General features: G+C 39.5%; 2 protein-coding genes across 9 annotated transcripts in view; one reads left to right on the forward strand and one right to left on the reverse strand.

Moving 5' to 3' along the window:
* The window catches only part of agbl4 (AGBL carboxypeptidase 4), a 262,452-nt gene extending 243,264 nt beyond the window's left edge, over positions 1 to 19,188 (reverse strand). The window contains exons 1-2 of one of the 3 annotated variants that reach the window (XM_056379285.1): positions 19,048 to 19,188; positions 17,509 to 17,631 (exon numbers count right to left, since the gene is read on the reverse strand). In XM_056379285.1, coding sequence (XP_056235260.1) covers positions 17,509 to 17,631; positions 19,048 to 19,093 — 169 coding nt within the window. In that variant the 5' untranslated portion in view covers positions 19,094 to 19,188. Of the gene's footprint in view, positions 1 to 10,838; positions 11,053 to 17,508; positions 17,632 to 19,047 lie in introns of those variants that run through there. The other 2 variants (XM_056379287.1, XM_056379286.1) reach the window with 2 other exon arrangements.
* A 4,019-nt stretch (positions 19,189 to 23,207) lies between these two features.
* elavl4 (ELAV like neuron-specific RNA binding protein 4) overlaps positions 23,208 to 26,691 on the forward strand; it is a 78,415-nt gene continuing 74,931 nt past the window's right edge. For 3 of the 6 annotated variants that reach the window (XM_056378135.1, XM_056378137.1, XM_056378136.1), the window contains exons 1-2: positions 23,209 to 23,817; positions 24,521 to 24,661. In XM_056378135.1, coding sequence (XP_056234110.1) covers positions 23,770 to 23,817; positions 24,521 to 24,661 — 189 coding nt within the window. In that variant the 5' untranslated portion in view covers positions 23,209 to 23,769. Of the gene's footprint in view, positions 23,818 to 24,520; positions 24,662 to 26,691 lie in introns of all 6 variants that reach the window. The other 3 variants (XM_056378134.1, XM_056378141.1, XM_056378138.1) reach the window with 3 other exon arrangements.

The following is a 26,691-nucleotide window of genomic DNA, read 5'->3' on the forward strand; positions in this document are numbered from 1 at the left end:
TCTGAACAAGATTTTACACATGACAGCCTCTCCTTGAGGAAAACCCAGAACAAAACCCTCTGTCTCTCTCTATCTTTGTCTGTCTTTCTCTAATTCCTCCTCTCCTTCCGTCTTCCTTTCTGTACCTCTCTCACTCAACTATAAAAACAAATAGGAAAAAATAGAAAAGGAAAAGAGGAAATCATATAACACTACAGGATACTGTATGTTGCTGGTGAAAACAAAAGTGTCAGTAAAATGGGTATGAAACCTGCATCATTACACAGGGCCAAAGGCAAGTAAACAGGGTGCAAATATGAGGTGGCCAAGTGGACAGTCACTTATTCACACATAGGCTCCTAGAGTGTGTGTGTGTGTGTGTGTTTGTGTGTGTGTGTGTGTGTGTGTGTGTGTGAGACGGAGAAAGAGAGAGCTGGAGAGGGAGCAGAAGAACCTGGCTAATGTAATCCCATTACGGAGGTACAAGAGGGAGCAGTCACAGTGCTCAGCCCACACAAAGGGCCGGCCTGCAGCCTGTAGCTATCCACTGGATGGATGGTTTCTGCCATGCAGATGGATCATCGTACAGCAGCAGCAGGCCTGCCTGCCTCAGGCCCGAGGTGGAACTCACTCACACAGCCAGCCATTAGAATGCTAATAGGCAGTTGTTTCAAAACGAAACAGACCGTGTGGTTACAGTGCTTCCAACATAGCAGACGTGTGGGCTGTCATCTCTTGCATATTTTCACACACAAGTTTGAGCACATAAATTCTCTTTAACATGTATAACATTAATGTTTCTTACAGCAATTAGTGTTGCGATACCAAACTTAACAACCCTTACTGTAGATGTCAGCAGTGTAAAGCTGACGAAAAAAATCTCTTGGTATTACAATTCTGAATTTCCACAAGAAAATACCAAACTTTAAAGATTACACCCCTCAATCCAACAGCCCCAATCCACACATAGACATACAACCATGCCAGATAATACATTCAATTTCTTTTGGTGGGCATAGGCAAGGCCACAACTGTGTTTAAACACTAGACTGGAGATTAAAAGAGTGCTGTACTGCTGAGGGAGACCAGCCAGGCACCTTTTTAAAGTTATTTTTTGCTGTGTTCCATTTCATTATTGGAAAACACATCAGTTTTCCCCCCGGCTGCTCTGCGGTGTGAGGAGGATTCCTGGACACAGAAGAGGGGGACTGATAAAGATAGAATTGATTCCAGCCAGCAGCAGCGGCAGCCATAGTGAAGGGGTCTGAGTTTAGACCTGCAGCTAAACGTCTGGTTTTTCTCTGTCTCTCTCTCACCGTCTCTCTCTCCCTCTTGTCTAAAGGCAAGTTGTCACCGAGGCAACATCAATCTCCTGCCTCATGACTTCTTAAAGCCTCCCTTCTCCCCTGATGCCTTATCACTTTATCTGCAGGCAAGATTAAAGAGGTCACCTCCAAGTTTCTACAATCTAACTACCTAACAGGTGTACTAAACTGCAGTGTAGCTTTTAAAACTGTTTAAAGGATGGGTTAAGAATTTTCCAGTCTATTTTACAGGAACACTTAAAACTTTTGAAAAATACCCTTATTTGCTTTCTTTCTGAGAGTCAGATGAGAAGATTTATGCCCTTCCCATGCCTCTGTGGTAACTATAAAGCCAAAGCCAGCAGCCAGTTAGCTAAGCATAGCATATGGACTGGAAGCAGCAGGAAACTAGAACTACTGTTTCACAGTTGTATGCCTCCTCCAACCAGCCAAGTTGTAAGAAATACGGTCACAATCTCCCCTTCCTGAGTTACAGCATTGAATAATGGCCTGTTTTTGCAGAACATTATGATGTCACAATGAAGGTAACCTTTGACCATTTGGAAGATGACAATGAAGATGTCATCACTTCATCATTGTATCCTTTTAAACATTTTTGTTAAATTGTCTCATAATTAGTGTATGAATTTTGCCAAAAACGTGTTTTGCGAGGTCACAGTGACCTTGACCCTTGAGTAGGGCTGGGCGATAAAACGACAGCAATAATTATTGTAAAATTATTTTCGTCGAATGAATCACGAACTGCCAATCATGTCACAGGAATAGAGGTCTGCAGTGTGCAAGTTAGGATGCATGGTGAGAGGTAGAAATGCAGGCCAGCACGTGATATTATTAACAGACGCACGCAGACGTGCCTGAAGTTGGAGCAAAGTAAGCAAATAAGGCGAAATGAGCGACACTGCAGAAAAAGCAGAACGCAGTTCGGAGGACAAAGATATCGATGATGAGAGGCCACTCAACTTCAGTAGTTTGGAGATATTTTAGCTATTTACAGTCCAACAAAAGACAAACAATGTGCACTGCAAACTGTGCCAGAGACATGTTTACCACCATCAAAGACAGGCAACACCACAAACCTGTTTTATCACTTGAAACAATATCACCTGTTAGAACACACAGAAAGTATTAAGTATTAAGAGAAAGCTTTAAACCTGAAAGAAATAACGATGAGGCATTTATCGCTATACATATCGATATCGACTGATATGAAAATTTTTATTGTGATAAAAGCCGAATTTTAAGGAATTCCCTCAAGGCATTTGTGAGATATCACGTTCACAATAATGGGACAAACGGACGTACCAGGCTATTTCTTGGCATGGTGCAGTAGCTTACTGGAGTCTCTGCTGCCTGGAAACATGAAAGTGATGATAAGATACCTTTAATACAATGTTCACATGCCATATGTTAAGTTGAGTTATGGGTTGTTGTTGTTGTCATTTCTCCTGTCCAATACTAGCCATGAACAAATATCTTCTTAGCGCATTTATGTTCAAAAGTTCAACTGAAGCCGATATGAGGCTTCATCAGTCTTAGCCAAATCATGTACGTAGTTTTATTGACTTAGTCCTGTCCCATCAACGAGCCCACATGCTAGGAAGTATCCGTCACTCATGGCTCAGTAAGGAAACACAGATTGTGGAAATAAAATGAGGGAAATCTGTTCTAAATACACCATGACTTAGGGGGACACTAGGGTTGAGCAATATAAACAATGTAAACATTGATTGCAATAGAAAAATCCTTGATTAGAAAATCTGAAATTTTTATAAAGTTACAGTGCACAACACATCAAGGAAACAAACCTATTTCTAACCAATCGCATGAATATCCTAAGGTAAGGAAAACCCATTTCCCTGAATAGGCACAGCAGGATTGGTTGATTTTGCTAAACTACATGCTATTGTGGTCGTATCAAAAGTCACATAGGAAGCTTTTTGGATGTTGCACAAGCGAAGGCTGAAAAGTCACACGTCAAGTAAACATAAAGAGCTATTATGGATAAACAAGGTATCAGGATGTCAGGGGTGTAGAGTTACTCTGGCTAATTAAAGCCTTGTTTCAACACAAACTGGCTGACACTGTCCTGAAAGGGGCTAGGTTAATGTAAGTCTGACACAAAACAGATAGGTGATGTATACTGTTAAATAAGCTAAACATCTGTGGAAGAGAATACAATGCACAAGCACTTACACTCCCACCAGTGATAAGACCCATCCCCTGGAATGAGCAGCAAGGTTTTCAGAGAAACACAATGCAACAAACAGTAGGATTACTATGTTACTAAGTTTTGAATCTTTTAAATGTCTACCTTGCAGTTTACTAAGAACATATTCTGTTTAAAAACCATAGAACCGACTGGACACTCTACTGCCCACAATATTGTCAGTTTATAAAGAAGCATTTTCATTTAAATCTAATATTTAAGAGTCTTGTATGATGTCTTACACAGCCACATACACACACAATAGATGATTGTGTATTTGTAAACATTATGTGCAAACTGTTGTGAAAATAATCTTAATATACAACAAAATCAGGATAAGAACAGACAATAAGAGGGGACAATAAGGGAAAATTCATATTGTTATGAGTCCATCTATGCTCCAGTGAGCTCCTCGTTTCAATATAGATGAAGAAAGCTGGGCCCGAGGACAGCAGTGAGATATGCAGGCAGCCTGCACATATCTGATGATGTACAGGCCTGCCTGCACATTCTAAAGAGAACACATTTTCTAGCTAGCCTTTTATAATTGTATTTTTTCCTTCCAAAAGGCCCTAGAGCTAGACTGGTATGCTCCATCTGAAGCGGTTGGTGTAGTAATGGGTCATAGTGATGCATTCATACTGGGACTGGCTTAATTGTATTATCAATCTCATCCAGACAGTGCTTTAGCCCCACAGCTCTGGACATGGTACTGTCAGACACTCTGCATTAGTATTGGGGAGTGAACCATGAGGAATTGCAATCTTCACTTTCATCTGTTTCTCAAGCCTTAAAACGGTGGGTTCGCTTGTTGGATGATGTTTTTATCAGAGTTTTGCCACTGCGATCCCTCGGTTCTCACCCTCTCTCTGTGACTTTCTTTCTGTCTACCCATCTGTCTGTCACTCCACCTCTCTCTTTATCTTTTGCTTTTGGTGTGTCCTGTGCGTTGGTGGCCACTGAGTAAATACAAGTCTGTTCCAATTTCATGCCATCTTTTAACAAGATAATTATGTTGAGCCCTACAAAGACTGAAGACAGACAGAGGAGGTGGTGGCACTGGCAGAGGGACAACTGCCCAGGTCAGCTCTTTGTTGTTCTATCTTGTTTTCTGTCCTCTTCTCCAAACACTCTCCCTCATCTCTTTTCTCTTCTCCTCTTCTATATTCTCTTGGTGTAAGTCCCTCCTTCCTTCCCTCTCTTCCTCAGTAGTAATCTTTCCAGCGGCTCCAGTGGTGGAGGAGAGTTTGGAGATAAAAGCGTAGGGAGCTGAGGAGTCCTTGGCAAGCCTAAGGCAAGGAGAAGGTCAACAGGCCTGCTAAGAAGGGCTGTTATCATCTTGGTAACATGTTATCGGAGAGCCTGCAGTAGTGTTTATTTACAGTTATTGCTCCCTCTGGGTGCACACTTCAACGCCTGGGGCTGATTGCTCTGTAATGAGTTCAGGAACACAGGGAGCCGATGCAAGAAAAGAAGAGAAACAAGGGAGGCAAGAAATCACTGGCCAATAACCAATAGGTCAGCAAGAAAAAAAATCAAGGAAGAACAGAAAATGCCAGTCATTGAAAATACAGGGGAAACAGATAAAAAGAAAGTGTATTCTTTTAACCAAGACAGTTTTTCTTTCCAGTGCCTATGTCCTGCCAGTTGAGAGCAAACAAATCACCCCAAATTGGACGGCAGTTTCTCAAATGAGGAACAACCCAGTTAATCCAGTATGGCAGTAAATGGCTCTTAACCTGGAGTCAGCTGTATTTGTTCTGAGGAAGGACCACTGCTCAGACTTAAAACACTTGATTTCCATCTCTAATGCCCAGAATCTCCCTTACAATTTACTTTGCTAGTGGTGCATGTCCTGTATTTATTTGGTTGACCGGTCCAGTACTGTCTGTGCTAATCGGATTGGTACATATTTAATGGGCTAAAAGGTGAAGTGGCAACAGTGAATCCAGGAGTTGCGCAAGTAAGGAGAGAGGATATCTGTAAATCCCAGGGTGGATTTTTCAACAGTTAGGAGCAATGCACAGGAAATCTCTCATTGTGACACAGCTTTTCAATCTAGGGAATTACACCAAGTGCTGCTACTGTCAATGCAATGCCAGCTTTTCAGAAAGAAAAAAAATGAAAGAGCAGGAAAAGGCAGTACTGAATGCCATTCAAAAGGCCTGGCAGAAGATCAAGGAGTTTTTCAGCAATCATATTGCCAGACACTGCAACCTACCATCATGCATTTAAGGGAAATTCAGATATGGCACAATAAACATATATGTGTGTGTGTGTATATATATATATATATATATATATATACATATGACAAAGTCACAAAGTACAAATATGAAAAATATATTTTTCTAGAATATACCATAAAAGCAAATCCATTCTATGACAAGCTAATCCCTTTTTATACCATCGGATATGGGAGATTAAGAGACATAATTTGGTAATTCAATTTAGACATAATTCATCACAGAAGAAGAGCGCAGGGAGCTTTTTGGAGTGAAGTTTCTACATCACTGCAGGAGGTTCCAGATGATGCCAAGTTCATGATGCAGTGATAACTGGTATGACTTAATTTAGAAAGAAAGGACTCCAAATATCATCTTCCCATTACATTGTGGTTACAGTCATGATAAGAATGGAATGGGACAATGTCCTAAAAACTGAGGATTGGGAGTTAATCGCAGCCATCCACAGTTATGCAATCAATGACGCAGAGTTACTGAAGTCAGTTAGTGAGCAGCTGGTGAACAATGTGGAGCATTTAGCAGCCAAAGCCACAATATGCTATTTTTCTCAGGAGTTGGTGGAGACCAAAGCAGAGCAAAAAGCACAGTGAATATTGGACAGTAATCGTGTGACAAGAAACACAACTTAGAATCAATGCTTATGTTTTTCCATGTCTACTGGATCCGTAAATAGGCAATTCTGCGCTGACACATTTGCCATATCAACTTATAAGGTGATAGTATTTAATGGTGTGTTTACTACTTATTGTACTGCCCACAGTAAATCAATTATTCCAGGGTTTATGTAATGCTTGGAATTGTGGAATGGTTGTGTTACCACCACATGTTTTTATCTGCAATGGTTTGTATCTTCGGTTGTTTTCCCAGAAACCACTTCTAATGCTATTGTTATTTGTCCGATTCAAGATATTCTTCACTATATTATAACTCTCTCATGCCTCATTACACATCCAGATAACTCCTCTTCTGCAAAATGCAACAGGTATCTATGAATGCTTGACAATAATGCTTTCTTACATAAATTTCTATTAAGAACCACCACAATATAACAGCTTTTAAAAGAAAATAAATATAAATATAAATTGATAATAAAAAAAAACAGGAAAACCGTATATATTTTAAAATAAGTCTAAATAAGCATCAGCATGCCTATACAAACTGAAACAGATACTGTTTTAGTCTGTCTAAAAACTAGAGCACATTCCAACATGCTCACTATTAAGAGCTGTTTAAAATGTCCACGAAAAAAAATCCTGATAACAGCATTAGCCCCCGAGGAGTGAATTTCAATACTGTTTACTTTGAGCAGTAGACCTACAAGATAGTTGGCTGGCTTCAGACCAAAATGTATTCTATCAAAATTCTACTCCTGTCAGTATTTCACCCTTCACTGTATAAGCATATTCTGTACATGAATTTGTGTTATCAAACAAACCCTGGCACATCAATGTAGCTCATCTCAGAGAGAGGTTTTCTAAATAAATCAGCAGAATAAACACAGGCAGCTTGAAAAACATGAACTGGTAAAGCATTACAAATCCTCGCCATTTTCCCAAACTGTACAGTCTTGCCTGGGATGAAAAATGAGACGTCTGCTCTGAAACTGTGTTTATGGCGTCAGGAATTGGAGTCTTGTGTGCAAGCACCACTTGTGCAACACAGAAATCTAGCTGCAGTAATTTTCACTTATGACACACTTGTATCACAAAGCTAAAGGCAGGCCCAGAGCCATCAACAGTCATGTTCCCAAGTACATTTAGAAGACAAAATAGCCTAAAGCTGGAAATTAAACAAAAAACAACAACGATAAACCTGTTTGTGTCACACCACATCCTCCAATACCAATGAAATAACAACAATGCCAATTTTTACATTACAAATAGGCTATTTTTAATATTATTATCCAGTATCTGAACATTCATCCCCTCAACCTTTCCAAATCTTACAGCCACACCGTGTATACAGTTGATAATCAAATCCTTTCATTACTCAAAATTTCCAAAACAGCTTGCTGCTGCTAACATTTGGTGACATTTTGAGAAGATGAGGTGCTGGCTGGGTCTCCTATGTATAGCTCATATCAGAGCCATCAACAATTAACTTACAAAACACTGAGGGTGTTTGTACTACTTCCTGGCAGAGGAAGCATCTCCGACCAGCGCAACTGAGCCATTGTGTTCACTCAGTGATTAGACATGACCACATGCAACAGGCCCGAATGTCAGACAGGATTATCGCACCGTTTCATTTGCTCTGCATTTTACGCAATCCTGCTGATATCACTTCTCACCTCCCATGGCAAAACACCCTGTCAAGCCCCCATGAAGGCATGTGATAGAGGCAGATAGCTGTTGCCTGTAGTTATTATGATTCTCAGATTGACCACCTTTGGAGTGTTTGTTCTGCTCAAACATGTAAATTAAGTTAGAGAAGAAAAATGAACATGTTGCTGAGAAAATTAATTAATTAATCCTGCAATAAACAGTTTTTTAAAGACATTGCATAGAGACACTTCTGTTCCTGGCAACACCCCTGTGAAGCTTCCCTCAGGGTCAAGCCAATATATGACACCCCAACTCACATGACATAATATGGCATGAAAAGGGAAAATAAAACTGAAAAATAGGCCTGAAGAAAGCCACAGATAGAAGATGGTGATAATAAAAACACAATAATAATAAAGAGTAATCTCTTATGGATACAAATGGCCAATAAATAGCATAAATCAAAAGCAATGGTCTTGCCAACAGTCCCCAGACAACTCAAATTTATCTCCATACTCTGCTCCTGACTTAAAAGAAAGAGAGAGAAGAGAAAACTGCTAAAAGGGAAAACTGGAGAGGCCATTTAGTGATTTGAGCAGTGAAGCTTCTCCGCTGCCAAGGACATGTAAGAGAGACAGAGAGACTGGGAGTGCCTCTCAATACATCAGATGTCAGGAGTGCTCCCTCCCACTCAGACGATCTTCTTTTGGAAAGCCCATAAGAGCTAGAGCAATCTAAGGTCAGTGAGCTATACAAAGACTACAGTAAAAGTCAAAAATTGAACCATCAAAAGGCCACATGACTGCACAACACAGTACCATCTTCACATGTGGGGAGATGAGTGTCATGAAATTGAAAAAATGAAATATGTTCATTAAAAGAAAAAATGACAATGAAAAAACATGTATTTTCATCCATGTGCTGCCTCTCCTGGGTTGTTTCATCAGAGAGGGCGGTGAGGCGAGGCAGAGAGCAGTATACTGCGGCAAGCTCGGGCCTCTCCAAGCCACTCATTCTGAGCATCTGGCTTGATTGTAAAAACGTTTCCCTCTTCTTTAATCAATGGAAACTCAACTATCCTGATTCATGGGGCACTCTGGAGTATATAAATATCTTCTGACAAGCCTGACTGTGTTCTCCCCCCACCATCACCAGACCACCAGCCACCCCACCCCCCCAGTGTTCATAATATTCTTTTTCTCTGTACTTCCTTTTCCTCTTCTCAGCCATCTCTCTTGATCAGTTTCTATCTTTCTGTCTTTGGTCTGTAAATTTTGCTTTGACTCTGACTCTAATCAGTCATTCTTTACAGGGTCTGTGCAACTGCAACATGACAATCTTTGGGAGAAGATAAGGCCGGACAGATTAAATACACTGTTCAGCGTTAGAGGAAAGGAAGAAGAAAATTAAAGGAAAAGGGGGAAAAACAATAAAACCCTCATCAGCAGTAGAATAGTGGAAATATTTTCTTCTACATTTATCCTCATTACTTATCTACTGACAGCCTTTTTTCTTGTTTATTTTTTTCCTTTATCTGAACAATAGAAAAAATATTTCTTCATCAATTATCATTACTGAGGGGTGATTTAAAATCTTCAGAGCAAATCCATGAAGTGCTTGAGAGATTCCATCCAGTACATATCAGAGATGGAAACCTTAATTTAGAGTGTCATAAAGAATAAATGCAAGTATTGCCCTATTTTTCACCTATACTGTGACAATCATCTGGTCAGTGGCAAGCATTTAGTCCTCCAGTTGATATTAAGACAAGAAGGTTAGATAAGATATTCATAAGCTGTGAATTAGTGAATATTGTTCTTCCAGATCTACTGCCATAAAGTGAAATCAACACATCCTTCATTCAATGTATATAGAATCCAAACTATTTAAATGTTTGAACCCTAACACATTTGTTCTTCACATTCTGTGCTTCAGCAAATTCAATTTGAAATAAAATAATGGATGCCAAATTCCAGCTTCAATTTGAGTAGTTTTCCATGAGAAATTACACAAATGTAATTGGACAGATTCACATGAAGTCAAACAAAAACATTGTACTTAATATTTTGTTGGAAATCCTTTGCAGTCAATGACTGCCTGAAGTCTTTGACCTATAGACATCAGTAGATGCTTTGTATCTTCCCTGGTGATGCTCTCCCAGGCCTTCACTGCCTCAGCTCTCACAGCCTCTCAGCCTTTAGCATGATCTTCAGCAAACGGAATGCAGTTCAGTCAGTTTGAGATCAGGGGCCAGTTTCACGAGTCTGGTCTGTAGAGTTAGACCAGTCATAATTTGGCTCATAGATCAGTCTAATGCAATTAAGACTGTTTCACAAAAATAAAGACTGACTAATATTAAGCCAAAAATTAGACACCTTACCACCAGGCTAACTCAGGTCTAAGACTAATGTTACCAAGGTAACAATCAGGGGCACTTGTGCTGGCCAGTAGAACCCAACAACAAAAAACAAGAAAACATGGCTCATACTTTGTGGTTTGCTAACATTGTTAAGGTAATAAGGAAGGGGAAACATTCTTAGAGGCAGTAACTGCCTCTTCTCCTCTCCTGACCGTCCAAAGACAGGGTCGCTAAGAAAAATAAGCACCGACAACACTACTTTATTCTGAAGGCCAAGTTGTAACGTTTGTTGACATTTAACTTGCCGCTAGCTTGCACATAGGCTCATGGTTAAATCGGTAGAAGCTAGCTACCTGCTCAACCGTTAGCATACCAAAACCACCGTCATAAAGTAAATCTTTTTTCTTTTGACTGCTGTCATTCAAACAATCACTAGAGACACTATTGGCCTGTTGTTACCTGTGTTCTCTTGGCTGTCATTGGCCTCTGTCTGTCCCTCTCGGGATGCTGCTCTCAGCGCCAACGCTGGCTGGCTGCGAGTGGGGGAGCCGCCGCATCGCTGTTGACCCCACATACTTCACTCTTTCGTCCACCGTTTGTCCCCAAAAACAGAGGCGACTGCGTGTTTGCTGCATTTCCCAAGTAAAACATCCTTTTAACTGTTGAATTCTTCCAGTAGACAAACATTTTCTGCTGGGGTAAACGGAGGCCAGCGGTTGGATACGGGGAATCGGTCGGCCATTTTTTAATTAAAAAAAAAAAAGAAGTTAATTTACCCAGAATTCATTTACCACAGACCGACTTAAGATAGTCAAGAACTAAACTGCTTTGTGCAATGGATGAATTTATTTTGTTTTATTTTCATCTGTTTTATTTAAGCCATAGTCAAAGTTTATATTTTTGAAACCAGCCCCTGACAGGTGACTGACTAGGCCAGTCAAGGGTATTCCAGCTCTTCACCCTGAAAAGCTCTTTGGTTGCTTTAGCTATATGCTTAGGATTGTTGTCGTAGTCCTGCTAAATGATTAAATGTTGACCAATGAGTTTTGATTCATTTCACTGAATCTGAGCACAGAATGCTCCTGTATAACTCTGCATTCATCCTGTTGCTTCTGTCAGCAGCAAAATCATCATTAAATGCCAGTGTGTCACTTCCATTAGCAGTCATACTTGTCCAACACAGACCAACCACTATGTTTGACAGATGCGGTGGTGGCTTTGTCTCATCAGCTGTTCCTTTTTTCCCCACACTTTCCTCTTTCCTTAAATTTTTTTTTTCATCAGTCCATAGAACTTTGATACTGAACTCCACCTGTTTCTTTTAGTGTATTTTTGTGAACTGCTCCTCTGCGGTTAAGGTTATGAAGTCTTCTCTTGAGTGTCGATAAGGAAACACGTACAACTACATCATGGAGAACATTCTTGACTTGCTATCCAGTCATTTTCTTCATGCACATGGTTTTCCAATCATCCACAAGACTTGTGCTCCTAGGTCTCCCAGGTCATTTGCCATTTTCTAGTTTTCCTGTGCATACCTGCTTTTCCAAATGTACCCTACTGTCAGTTTTGGCAAATCAACTACCTTTGATATCTCTAGATTTCTCTGATAAAGGTTTGCTTTTTTTGAGCATCGTTATTATCTTCTTCACTTGCAAGTTCACCTCTTTACTCCTTACATTGACAGACAATTTACCCTCAATCTGAATGTCAACACTCCACTCTCCATCAGCTCTGAGACATGCGTGATCTCTTTGTAAATGAACCAATGTTGAAACAAGACAGCTGCCCAAGAAACATTTAGTAGTCAAGTGTTAAATTATCTGTGAACACTTGCAATTTGGGCTATATCTCCAAAACAGTTCCTTCTATATAGATGTAAACCTACTCAAATTAAAGCTGGAACTTGGCACTTCAATCTAGTATCCATTATTTTATTTCAAATTGAATGTTTCTCCGTGCTTATTTAATAGGCTACCTGATTTTCTCTGTTTAAGAAAAAAGACAAGTAAGGTTAATTACTCAAATAAACAAAAATATTTGAGACTCAAAGTCTCAAAAGGTCTTGATTATTTGGGTCCTAACTGACACAAATAGCTGTAGGTGCATATCTGTTCTCCAGTCTGCCATATAGGTTGAATTGTACTGAGTGAATTGATTGTAAAGCCAGATGAGTCTATGAGTTGTGCTTATCAATGGACCCCATTAAACACTTGTCACCCCTGGGGAATTTCTTTGACCATGCAAGTCATTGTCAGCAGACAGCAGTCTGAGTAATCAATGAGTGCTTAATTACATCTGGTGCACGGTCCAGAGGTGCAGTAAAACAATATGTACGCACTGTCAGTGTCATCCTTTTGTAGAGACAGATGGTACTTTAGTCTGCGACATTGTGAGGATGCATTCACAAAAGAATTTGGGACTTAGCTGAAAATGTCAACAGTTGGGGTGTGTGACGAAACAAATGTGACAAGACAAGATAAGAATGTCATTTGGATTTCTCTCTAAAAAACAATTAGACTTCTCTTATCACTTTCACGAATCTCTGCCTCTTCACACAATACACAACAATAGGCCAAGACTGAATGTTTACACATTAACAAAATCTTGTATTCTCTACTGTGATTTTTCATTGTCCTAAGTAGCATGAAAAGATGATCTCAATAAGTAAAAAAAAAATGTGCATACTGCTCTTTACATAGTCAACTAAGGCAATCAGTACGGTTTCCAATGATGTTGTAAGAAAACATAATGTTGAATTCCTACAGTACCATACACAACACAGTCGAGGTCATCAAAATACTGTATGTTATCTTTAAGCATAGTGTTAAAAATGCTTTCTGTGGTTTAGAATGACTCCATGTCAGAGGACCTGTTGGCCGAGACACCTACTGTATGTAAATCTGTAGGCCATCACTGACTTGAACAGCATAGGTCTGACAACAAAGTGAATTCAGCCTCATCTAAATGTAAATTAGGTTTTATACCTTTGGCAAACAGCTTACATAACCAGTGTCTATTTTAATAAACCAGTTAGATTTTATTCTGTACTATACTAACATAACAAAATAAAATCTGTACTTTATGAAAATGTACATGGGATGGCGACAGCTGTCAGCCAAAGGAAGGAAAAAGAGCCAGGCAGGAGTTATACGTCTGCATAAATTTCAAATGAAAACGTCTGCTTGAAATACTGTGTTTTGGATCTTCAATCTGGTTTAAGAGAAGTAAAATAGACATAGACTGTCATGAAAGGCCATTTTAATAGCTTTGAGAACATTGACATGAATTGCAACATGCAATACATGTGGCAGTAGCTTACACATAGTCTCCAATTTCCCTGCTGTCATTGGTATCACAGATATCAGAGTGAATGTATGAAAAACAACAGCTCATTTTATAAGCTTTGCTGATATTTTTCTTATGCATACTGTCTTATCTAGTGTATATGGGGACTAAATCTACTATAGACACAATATGGCAGGCTACTGGTTGGGTAAACCTAGATATCTTATGTAGTATAAAATTCATGACCTATAATAAGACTGAATAATGTGTGAACAGACTCAGGTCTCTTCTACAATTTAAGTGTAGCTATTGTCTCTGGCACAACATACTTCAGATTCAAGGTTTTTATCAACATTTCAACAGTTTCACCAATTTCAATTTATCCAGAATATTTACCTCACAATGATGAAAAAGTGTTGTTTGTTTGAATAATGAAAAGTAACTCAGCGACCGTATTAAAGGGAGCTCAATATTGAATGAAAATATAAGTACTATTTCTATTTGTAATAATTCCTTTTTAATTTTTTTACCTAAGGTTTCATGAGATCATCATAAAGATATGCTACCACACATTCACATGAAGCCAGTGGAGTTATTATGATGACTTTGATTGAACGTACTGATTTGAGTTTTTGGAGTCGTATGAACACACTTTTTCATACTTTTTTAATGGCTGTAAAAATATGCAATGGCCACAAGAAGAAAACAAGAAAACTTTCTATTGCCACTTTTTAAGAACACAGAGTGTGTGCATGTTTCTACACGCAAAAAATAAAGAATTTGGGCGGAGTATCACTTTAAGAAAAAAGGTAATTAAATGACCAGCTTTGGAATAATTACAAAACTATCAGAGGATAGTAACTGCTTGGTACAAGTTAACCCAACATACATGTAGATTATACAGTGAAAGAACTATTATAAACTAATATCAAGGCTCATTCTTAAGTAAGGCCAACAAAATCAGTGATGCTTAAATGAAACAGCAACAGGGCATTAATTTGACATTAGCTGGCAAACATCAATTTATCCCCCATTCTAACTTTAGTAATGCAGTTACCGGAAAAAGATTAATATCAATTCCATAAATCATTCAGGAGATGCATCTGAAGCCAGAGACACTGGTATGTTAGCTGATCTCGGTGTGGGAGCTCAGCACCCATTAATCAATGTCTGAGCTCCTCTGGCCATGTCATCTGGGAAAAAGGTAAATTTATAAAAAAAAAATAAAAAATAAAAGGCCATCACCACAATCCTCCTAAAGTAACATGTTTAGATCTTTATGTGGCGGTACAATATTTATGCACTCACCTTCATATGTCCCTTGACTACTGAGTACAAAACTGTTGATTAAATCCCTATTTCTTTATTTACCCCTTTATATCCCCTGATATTTCCTCTTGTGAATTAATTACTAATAGGTGTAGGCTATGCGACAACTATGAAAACTGGTTCACATGTGATTAGATGACGTCTAACTCTGCAAAATGAAGTGTATAAGAGATAACATAATAGTAAAAATAAACTTGGTAGAACAACATTGGCAATGACACCAAGGCCAGACATCAGAAAGTAAACAGGGTGAAGTTAAAGCTCATCTCAGTCTGCAGAAACCAAAATGGGCTTGTCTGTGGAAATATGAAATCTGAGTGCCATCTGAACCTAATCTCCACACAGAGATTCAGTCTCAGAGAGACCCGCTGATTCACTGATTTACTCTCCCTACTTGTGTGCCTGAGTGTGTGCCTGTAAGGGTCTAGCCAACTGACCTTGTCCATGGTGAGAAAGTACTTTATTTTCATTGTCTCATCATTCAGGTGTCACAAAAAGGCAAACAAAAGGCATTAACAAAGGACTCTGGAGCATATTAACTTAATCCTTTTATATGCCAAGCTCCAACAAAAGAGATGGACAAGGTAGCAGGTTGATCAACCTTTCAAATATACTTAATAATATTTCTCTTGTTAGCCAGCCTCTTCTTCACAGACCACCAAACAACATCATGGATCTATTGAGGGACAGTAATCCCTAAAGTGATAATGTAAATCATTTCTGTGTAAAAAAAATTCTGCGTACTGCCAAAACAAAATATACAGCTAAACAATAAAAACACCCATATAATAACAATAAAAAGTCAATGCCTATATTAAATGTGTAATAGAGTGTAGAGTGTACAATATACTGTAATATCTGTATATATTCATATATAAACAATAAGTAAAATAATACCACCACTATACCCTGTACATGCCAAGATACGGACACATGTGTATGCATTTATGTACATATGCAATGACAATATGAACAGTGCTGAGAGTATGTGAACAGCACATAACAGCATAATAATACCAAAAGAATGTCTCAAAAGCATAATTATTTGTTTATAAAATCGGATTATGCCATAGTACACTGGGAATATAGGTAGAAACACACTGCAAGTAAACAGCTCAAACAACACCTGCTCTAAAGTTCCTGAACGGACTTCTAGTTATTCCTAATAAAGATTTTAAGTATATAAATCTTTATATTAACTTGTCCCAGAAAATACTCTTGCCAATATATGTCATGTCCCTGACAGAGCTCTCAGATCCACAGACTCACAGGTTGCAATGCTGTCCTCTGATTTATCTAAACCCTGGAAAAGTCATATAGTCTAATAAGCCTTGCTGAAGATTCTGTAAACCTGCTTCAACTGTTCACGCATAATTGTTGTATTCTTTTAATATAAAACACTTTGATCTGAATGTCTTCTATTAAAGGTGATATGAACCATAATTGATAATAATAATAATAATTATTATTATTATTAATCTTATTATTATTATTAGTAGTAGTAGTAGTAGTAGTAGTAGTAGTAGTAGTAGTAGCAGTAAAGGTAGTAGTAGTAGTACCACCAGGTAGTTGTATTAGATGCTGCTTATGAAGAAGATTTTTTTTTTTGGTTCTCATGGCTAGTGAAAGTTGGAGAGAATATCAAAGCTACAGATCCAATTGATTTCTTTTTTTTCTCAGACTATATAAATACGTGAAATTTAATGAACAGAGATTGTGGGCTGGAACATATAGCCTGATAAGGTTATATAAATAAGATGGTGCTAATCCATGCAAAGACTTAAAATTCAAAAGGACCTTAATGTCAGCTCTAGTTTGAATAGGCAACCAATTTATATACTGCAGTCAAATTTATTTGATCTACCTGTAATGAGAATTTTAGCTGCAGTATTTTGAACAAGCTGGAGGTGTTTGATGGAAAGTTTAGGCCGCAAAAGGTGGCATTAATATAATCCAGTTTTGATGAAACTGTACTATGTGTCAGAATTTCTGTACCAGTTGGTAATAGGATGGGCTATATTATAGTTGTGAGTTTTTGTAATATTAGATGAAAAACAGAGAGAAAACAGCTACAAAACTATCTAGTAATCAAGATCAAGGGTAATGAGTGTAAATAACTGTGTTTGACTGAAGGAACAGTTACACAAAAAATGCTATATACAAAAAACTCATTATAAGGCTGTTGGCCATTAAATGCTTTATCAAAATAACTGAATAACTGTTTCGGAGGACATATTGTCAATTTCATTGATTTTACAGGTTTTCAAACATGCATAGGGACATTTCCACTTAGGTTGAGGGAAGGCTGGTACAAAATCCTGTACTGGAGCCTGTAATTATTTGCATTTACCACTGACCACAACACTGACCACTCAACACAAAATAAGGATATTTCTAAAAATGAAAAGAGCAACATAAAAAACATAGGTGCCATGGTTTACCACTAACTTTTTGTCTGTTTTTGTGGGGTTTTTTTTATTTAACAGAGACTGTGTTTTTCCATTTTACTACTCACCACTCTCAAAGCAAGCATCAAAAACCAGATGTCCTTTTCGCAGAGCTCCTGAGTGTCCTGGTGGGCTCACCGTCAGTTTGTTCACATTCCCTACCAAGGCATCCTCTCCTCCAGTTTCACTGCCTGAAGAGCAAATGCAATATGCAGAAAAAAAGTTAAGTCTCACTTTATTCAGAGGTGCTGTTTAAAAATGTGTTTTTTCTAACTTCATTTTAGATGATGTAGGCCTTAGCTTGCACATAATGCATCAATGGGTCTCTACAGAATAACAGTCCTATATAATTGATTTGAAAGTAAAAACAAATGCTGCCATTCATGACAGCAAAAATTATGGGTAAAAATGTATTAACTTCATAGATACAAATTATTTCAATTATTTGTCACTCCTTAGATACAGTGTAAACGAAACGCTGTAGTGCAAATGGAGTATCACAAATAAATAAATAATCTTTTTTAAAATTTTTTTGCAGCACAAATTAAATTTGCACCTAAGCATATGGATATCTAAGTTACATAATACTACTTCAATGTGTCGCTTTGTTTGTGAGGTTCAAAGCGATTTATCTTAATTTGAACAGTTTAAATGTTGCACAAATAGCCTTCACCTGCAATTAATGAAATGATAGTGTAATTGTTATTGGTCTGTGTTGCTATGAATTTTTGAATTAAGTTCGAATCTTTATGTAGTTGTGTCATTGTTTGTTATTTCAAGTTAACAAATCCCTGAAAATGCTTCACTGCTGAGTCTGCAGCTTGACACTTGGATGTTAAACACCAAATTACTACTGTAGTATTTAGACATTATTGAGGCAATAGGAAGGGAGAACGCACGCATCGTGTAATCAGCATTTGAAATATAGGTTGTTTTACTGTTTAGAACCACATTTTGTGCCACAACAGAAAACATCACAAACTTTTGATACTATTCATTTAGTCCTTGTATTTAAAGACCTGTCAGTTAATTTTAGGTGCAAATCGCTGTGTTTTTTGCCGTGGTGCTTTAAATTTGTTGGCATTTGTTCACGGGTTATGGCTTTAATTTCGGAGGACAACAGACAAAGATCAATTTAAGGAAAGCAATAACAACTTCAGGTGCCGAGAGCTAGCCAATTAGCTACATAGCATTTCACTGGAGAAGCTATTCCTGACTAATCCAGGTAACAGAGCTAGCTAGCAGATACACATAGCCACTACACCTGCACTTACTATTGCTCGCCCTGATGGTGAAGTGGTTCACGTTAACATGCCAGCAGCTACCTAAAGTCCTTCCGTGAGGTTCACTGTCCGCGTACAGTTAGTTATATGGTTGGCTAACGTGTGTAGCTGCAAAGCTAGCTCATAACAAGCTGATGACATGACTGTTGTTTACATCCCTGTACCTGCTAGCTAGAAGGTTAGCACACTTCACGTTACGTTAATACGAACACGCAGCAAGCCTGAAACATGCACATATTATTTGTCAGGTAACAGGGTATCGTGCGCTTCCTTTTGCTTGTATAACAATGAAGAGGAAGCTAGGTAAGGCTCGTTTTTACACACCAGTCTCGACGTCTCTTACAGTGTTTTCCTCCATCTTCCTCTCCATTCTGTCACAGAGCAGCCGACGCTCTCTGTGTGTTGCCCCGGCAACGGAGCAGGAGGAAGAGGGAGAGGCGCTGTCATCCCCGTCAGTGCATTGCTGCAGACATACAAGACACAAGTCTACATATGAAGTCGATATGCAGTAGGTAAGATGAGGCAGTTTTCAGTTTCAGTTCAGAATTATATGCACTAAATAGCAGAATAACAACAGATTGATGTGTTGTGTGTGATTGATTTCTGCACTTCCAGTAATGTACACAAATGAATAAATACAGCTAACAAATACTATTTATATATGATCCAACTAGCAAATGCACAGAAATTAAACGCAAAAATGCCGATCAAAGTCATTTTCTGACCCTGATAATTCACTGGTCAGCGTGGCTTACGAAAATTTCTGTCCTAAATACATAAAGCTTTTCTCTTGATCTGAAAACCCATTTTCCAAAAACATTCAGCGGTGATAATATTGTCACTATAATGAAGGAAACCCCTCATACTAGTGTGCAGTATAGTATACATTTGACATTTATATTCTGTGGGCACCAGTAAACTAGAAATAAACAATGCACTGCCTTTAAACTGTAATCAGTTAATTGTACACACCTCAGTTTTATTGCAGCCACACCTGCATTTTTAATGGTTTAGAGAAAAAAAGCCAATCATTGCAAACAGCAGCCAGAGACTGTGAATTATCCTGCAGATCGATTAAAGCTGGAGGTTTTCTAGACAATTGGAGCATAGATGTCATCAAGGCCAATCAAGCCTGGCCCTATTCCTTTCCCATTACAAAGGCTGCACCTGATTAAGTACATCAAATGAGCAGCCACACAACTCCTGGAGCAAGAGGCATACAGACGGCTGCTAATTTTCAGGTTATAAGCTGTGTGTAACAGGACCAAATGAATGAGACCAGGGAGAGGGCAATGGTTTTTCTCTCTGTGTGTGATCTGTATTTGATGGCAAGCATCAACAGGCTGCTGAGTAGATAGGTCGGACTGATTATTTCTCAGATGACAGGAAGAGAATACAGAGCTGCTGTGTAATATTTCGTTAAAATTGAAAATTGAATAGCTGTCCTCCATGCTATGTCATTCCTTTAACACTATGCCAACTAAAGAGGTCTATGGTGGTACAATCATTCATTTTCAAGGAGGAGATTGAAATTGAATTATGGAGCATGAGAAAAATGAATTAGATACGCTACATGTTTCCCTTGTTTCTCAGCGCTTATCAAATACAAAGACTGCAGAAAAGTAGTTGAATTTACCGCAAGATTCTCGCTCGTCTCTGCCAGATTTGGAGCACTTTAGATACTGTATGTAACATGACGTAATGGACAATACTCACATTTGGTAGTTAAATCTAATAATTTCTCACAATTATGTGATATGGCTGTGATGTGATAACACATGGTGTCCCATGTTGGAACTAGAATAGTTGATGATGTTACAGCAAAGTGTTGAGTTGCAGTTAGTGTTTTCTTGATGGTTTTCCTTTGCTTTCAAAGCTTCATATTCTATAATGTTGTGTCCTCCTTAAAGTATGTTTGAAGAGGGATGAAAAAATAACAACACTTTCAACAGTAACCCCTCTTCTCTCTGCCCAAGTAACACTGCATGCATGCAGTATGTTTCTTGTCATGGTGTTTGCAAAGCGCAGCAATGATTTAATGAACACATCCATCACTGGAAAACAGAATAACATGAAAGAGAAGTACAATCCACACTATGGCCTCTCAAATTTTAATTATCTCTCAGGAGAGTGTATTTTTACATGCTTATCAAAACATTTTTGACCTCTAATGATTTCTGCAGATATGAATGTGGTTCACATGTAGACATGCCTGTCATGGTGAAATACAGAATCTACAGTAACTTTAAGAAATTGTGGCTATTTTAAGTGTGGGTTGCCAGTGACTGGAGGATACACCACGGCATCATAATCCTGTGCAGAACATATCAGAAGCCCCTTGGGGGAAACAATAGCTTTGGCACAGCAAAGATATTTCCAAGTCCTGCTTTTCATTCTCTCAGAAAGATAGTCTTTCTTCTAGCCTATAAAATGATCAAATAAGTCAGTGCTTGTAGCTCAGTACCACCACACTAAGAAAAAAAAAACTGACACAACGAATTTCTTGTTTATATTTCCAGCCTGAAGCTCGATGTGTGTGTGGCGCGTGTGGGTGCCAATCTATGTTTTTGTATCTGTACTCCAGCAAGTACAGGGGAACCCTTTTTACTCTGGTCAGCTAAGTACTTCCACTCATAACATCCATCATCAGTGAAGAAGGAAGTCATGCAAAAATCAAAACACAGGGCGCTAGTGGAAGTGAGTTGGAAACGGGTGGTTGTGAGAGGCAGGTTGGGTGGTGGTGGTGGTGGTGGGGGGGGGGGGGGGATGCAGAGACCAGCCGGCAGTACACAGAGAATCACTATGGTGACAGCAATCAGGGGGCTCAGGGGAGAGAGGCTGGGTCAGAGAGGAAGGCTTGAGAGGCAGCTGACTGAGGAATCAGCCCTCACTCTGGATGATTCAACTGACAGCTCCCCCCAGGGCTCTGCCGGACCAGCCATCCCCAGAGACTGTGGGCTTTACAGAACAGGGATGTGGCTAGCAGTCCTTTTCTGAGGGAGAGAAAAAATAAATTGAATTGAAGCCAAGACAGTACAACATTGTCATAACACAGTGATGTTGTTGATGATACCTTCACACATCCTGTTAGTGATGAAAATGTAAAAAGAAAAAATGTGCTCATTTAAAACATGTAAACAATATTACATGCCACATCCTTGCTGTCTCTACATATTTTTCCCTCCCTGTCCGACATAAACATCTGTTAAAACAAATTGTTTCCGAACACTTCCTCTGCGTTGTACCTTTACCGGTACTCCTCTCTCTCACTGATTTGTCATCACCGACTCTTCTCTCTGTCCCTCTCACTCTCTCTCCCTCCCTCTCATCACTGTGCTGGACAGTGTCCACCTAAACAGATGGTCCGGTGTCAATAGGCTGCTATTAACTGGCCACTCTCCCCACTCTGGTCCAAGACAGCAAAAAGCACATTCAAAGCACTGGGAATAAGTCCTTTGCCTTGCTGATGGAGCTGCAAGAAAGACACCGCTAAGATTAGCATTAGTGAAGATGATGACAATTGCCAATCACTCCAACAGCATTACTTTCATAAAATATTTTGTCTGCTTTTATTTTCCTTAAATACAGCCCTAAATTTCATAAACATTTGGATTTTTTTCTACATTTCACTGGATGCAGATACAGTACACTATGAGTCATTACTCTGAAATGTCTCAGGTGTTATCGACTGAATCATATTCTTGTAGTGAATCATATTCTTGGCTCACATTTCCCTTTTTCCTTTTTTTTTTTGCGTGGTTGTTTGTTCCTTAGTTGGGATCTCCTGCCGTGTCTGTGACTGGCTGCTTCGTCATCGCTGTGCCACACCCTGCTGAGGAAAAGGACAACCACCTGACCTTGATGCTCACATCAGCCCAACCCTCACGTTTTTCCTCTGGTAGTTATTACTGAGAGGTACCCTTCATTTCCACTCTCTTTAAGGTGTCTCGATAGTGTACTGGTTTTATTACATTCCATTACTTTACTTGTGTCTTTCACAAAAACACCTCAAAGGAAGTGCTGAAAGCTTCCCTTTCCCAAGTCTTTGAGAGCCCTTTTCCACATTTGAATCCACATCCTGTTTTTGTAAAAGACATAATTAGATAACAGAACCAAAATATATTAGTCCTCACACGCCTCACCAATTCATTTATCCCAGGCTGTATGTTTGATCTGGTCAGGGAGTGAGAGCTACTGTAAATGCAAACACTCCTTCACCATTTATACTTGTGTGTTATAGCCACACATGAAAAGAGGGGAAGAGAGGCAAATCTGAAAGATAGGAGTGGCACGGAGAGGAAGGGATGTGGCGGCGATGGTGTCGCTGTTGCTAGAACAGTCTTCCCACCTTGTGGTAGCATGGTGAACTGTAGCTGCATCAATGCGTGAGCAATGGGGGGAGAGAGAGAGAGAGTGATGCAGAGAGAGATAGAGCGAGAGAGGGAGGGAGGGAGCGCAAAGGAGAGAGCCAGAGGGAGTGATACACAGAGAGAGAGAGAGAGAGAGAGAGCAAAAGGGAGGGGAGTTTAAACTAAGTGCTATGTTTTGGGACAGGCTAATCTGCTAGCGAGCAGTGTGAGGATCGGAGCGTATTGTGTGAGCCAGTGTGTGGGGGACAGATAAGGGAGCCAGCCAGCCCGCCAGCTCGACCCACCAACCCACCGACTGCCTGACTGCCTGTTTTAATGTGCTGACTCTTGGGAGATTTAAAAAAGAGAAAAAAAAAATACAGCATATTGACTCCTTAGACGTGTGCGGAGACCCTGGGCACAAACGCCACCACTACAGCCACAGCCAGCAGAAGTGCATCAACAGACAGGGGAGAGAGAGAAAAATATAGAGGACTGAAAAATCATAACTCCAAAATCAGAAAATTAAAGAGGATTTTTTATCCCCCTCTTTTTTTCAATTGATTTCATTTTTTCTTTCTTTCTTTTTTGTGTTCCCGGGACTGACTCCCAACCGTAGACAAGAAAAAGGGGAGCAAAGAACTGAAGAGAATCTGAAAATAAAAGGACAGAACGAAAAAAAGCACCGACTCTGAACATGTTCGAAATAAGCCGAACACTCAACGCCGCTTTGTTGAGCAATGAGGTAAAGAGATTTTGGATTTGCTTCTTTCTCCACACCTCACCTGTGTATGTCTGCTGCCAACCATTCTGTCATGTGTGTTATCCTATGTAAGTGCGTGTGCGTGTCTGTACACTTCTGTATGCTTATAGCCAGAAGGCAAAGGGCATGATTGATAACAGCTGCTGTTTATTATATTTCCCCGGCACGATGGTCGGTACGAAGCAAAAGGGGACTGCTACGCTTCTCACGCTCATCCTGGCTTGTAATAATAAATGGAGAGCTAGTGTCTCGACTTTATATCCCCCTACTGTAACCAAACCAAGGTAGCTATCAAACCCATCAAACATAGGCTTGCTTGTGAAATTGCCCACCTGGGGCTAAAATAGTAGTGTGTGCCTTCATGTGCACGTACAGTATGTTTGTAAGTGTGAGTGTATGTGTATGTGTGTATGTTCACACATGCATTTGTGTGAGAGCAAAGTGTTCTGTAATCCCCCTCTACCTCCTCTTTCTTCATGTCCCCCCCACTCCCTCTTCTGTCCTTTACCATTCTTACCTTCCTTCCTACCTGCTGTTATCTCCTTCCCTTCTCTCACACCCCTTCCCTCTCTCTTTTTTCCTCTCTCTCTCCCTTCCTCCCTCTCTCTGTCTGTCACTCTCTCTCTCTCTCTCTCCTCCCCACTCCTCCTGTGTCTGTGTATGAGTGTGTGTGTTCTGTGAGCAGCATCTCAAGATGATGGCGAGGTACGGGCAGCTCTCGGGACTAGCAGCCAGTGGCGTGGGCTCCGTCCCCGAGACGCACTCGCCGCTATTTCCCAGGGATCTCCTGTCATCGCCAGCCCAGATGGGCTACAGGTCACCCCTGGTAAGAGGATAGACAGACCAATATATCTCCATCTCTTTACTGAACTCAGGCAAACGTAATATTAAGGAAAGAATAAAGGGAAAGAAGAGGAGAGTGGTCGTTCAAGTACAAGTGTGAATCTCTATGTGTGTGTGTGTGTGTGTGTGAGGAAAAGAGCAGAAAGAGAGCAAATCAATTGTGGGATTCTGCCTGTATCCCCAATGGATAGTATTAGTAAATATTTACATTGTTATGTTTGTTCAATTACGGACGCCTACTCCGTCTTTAGCCTCTGCCAGTCAGCCTGTTATCAAGGGAATTTGAGGTGTTTGTGTGTGTGTGTGTGTATGCATGCATGTGTGAGTGTATGTTTGTGAGGGTAATATATTTTATGTTTGTTGTATTTTGTGAATTTTGTTTGCCTCTGTGAGATTTGCATTTAATGTTTGTATTTGCCTCTTGATAATCAATTAACTTTCATAGTAAATCAGCAAACAGACATTAGCAGCACACCCTCAATTCTAATATGTTGAAACTTTATATGAGGAAAGATTATTTTTTTTGACACCCTTAGGAGATGTAGTGTTGTGTAAGGTGATAGATTTCAAATGACATTTGATCGTAACTATCAATCCAATTCAATTCCAATCAACATCTGACAGGTCACATTAGCAAAAGACGGAGGAACTGTACACTGTAGATAGATGGGATATTTTGCACTGGAATCAACACTACTTTGCCATTTACATAGAAAAGATTACTTCAAGGGGAAGGGAATGAGAGAGAAAAAAGGGCATGAGAAAACCCTGAGCATTTAGGCAAAAGCGTTGTAAGAAAATCCCTGACTCGCCGCATTAAAGCGACATGAAGCTGTGGGTGTCTAATCCGCTGTGGGCTCTTCATTGGTTCGGCTCCCCTTTAAACTGGCTCAGATCCACACCCCAGAGCTTCCCGGAAGCCTTCATAACCCACTGTCATGCTGCTGACTGTACCCAGGGGTTTCCGTCAACTGTATGCAAATGCACGGCGAGGATAAGCGTTGAAATACGTCCGTGAGGAGTTGGGCTTCAAAAATGTTTTTCAGTTTTTTCCTTTGAATTCTTACATGAGTTCAAAGACGTCTGCCAGTGTTTTGTTGTTATTATACAGCACACAAAATTACTGTTTTTCCCACTGCCCCTTTTTTGACTCACAACAGTGTTATCTGCTGTTTGCATAAAGCTGCTGGACCATAAATTATTTGTTGAAACCAGTGGAACTAATTAGCTGAATTTATTATATAAATATGATTGACATGCTAACGTATTTTGATGCATCTTATCGACATCTTATTAGATGGAATTTGAGGTGATTACTTAACCAGTCAATTCCAGGGTGGAACATGATGATGAGATGACTAGTTGCACATTACGTTAAATTTAACACCGGGTAGTAAGGAAGATACAGACTAGTACAGATTAAATGAATTCAAATGAATTCACTATGAGGTCCTCATCATACATAGTTAAATTTCTGGTAAAATGGTTTGGTAATGGTTTGTTTTTGTGATTTTGCACATTTGCCATCAATGTGTTGCTGATGATGAGGCGTGTTCCTCTGTGTGTATGTGTGTGCGTGTGTGTGTGTGGGCAAGTTAGCGCATGTTATTGTGTATGCATTTGAAAGAGTGTGTGTGTGTGTGTGTGTGCACGCATGATTTCCCTGGTTAAAAAAGCCATCGTTATAGTGATTAATGGTGCCTTCATTAAGCACAGCAAGATCATTTGCATACATTAGATAAATGTGCTGGAAGATTACGGTGGCTTTGGTGTGTAAAGCCTCAAAAGCAGCATCACATTTTTTACGTCGGTACTATCAAAAGGAAATACAATTCTGTGGCGGTAGTGAAACACTGTAGAGTTTATTGAATATGGGGGAAATTAATTGTTTCATAAAACATTCAGTTATTTTATCTTTTAATCACTGAAACTTTTGTCTAATATTACCATTCAAAAATAAGCTTCTACTCTGCATTTCCATTAAATGCACCACTGCATTAAAAGAGTGCTTTG

The sequence above is a fragment of the Seriola aureovittata genome, chromosome 6 (assembly GCF_021018895.1).
Source record: "Seriola aureovittata isolate HTS-2021-v1 ecotype China chromosome 6, ASM2101889v1, whole genome shotgun sequence".
Lineage (NCBI taxonomy): Eukaryota > Metazoa > Chordata > Actinopteri > Carangiformes > Carangidae > Seriola > Seriola aureovittata.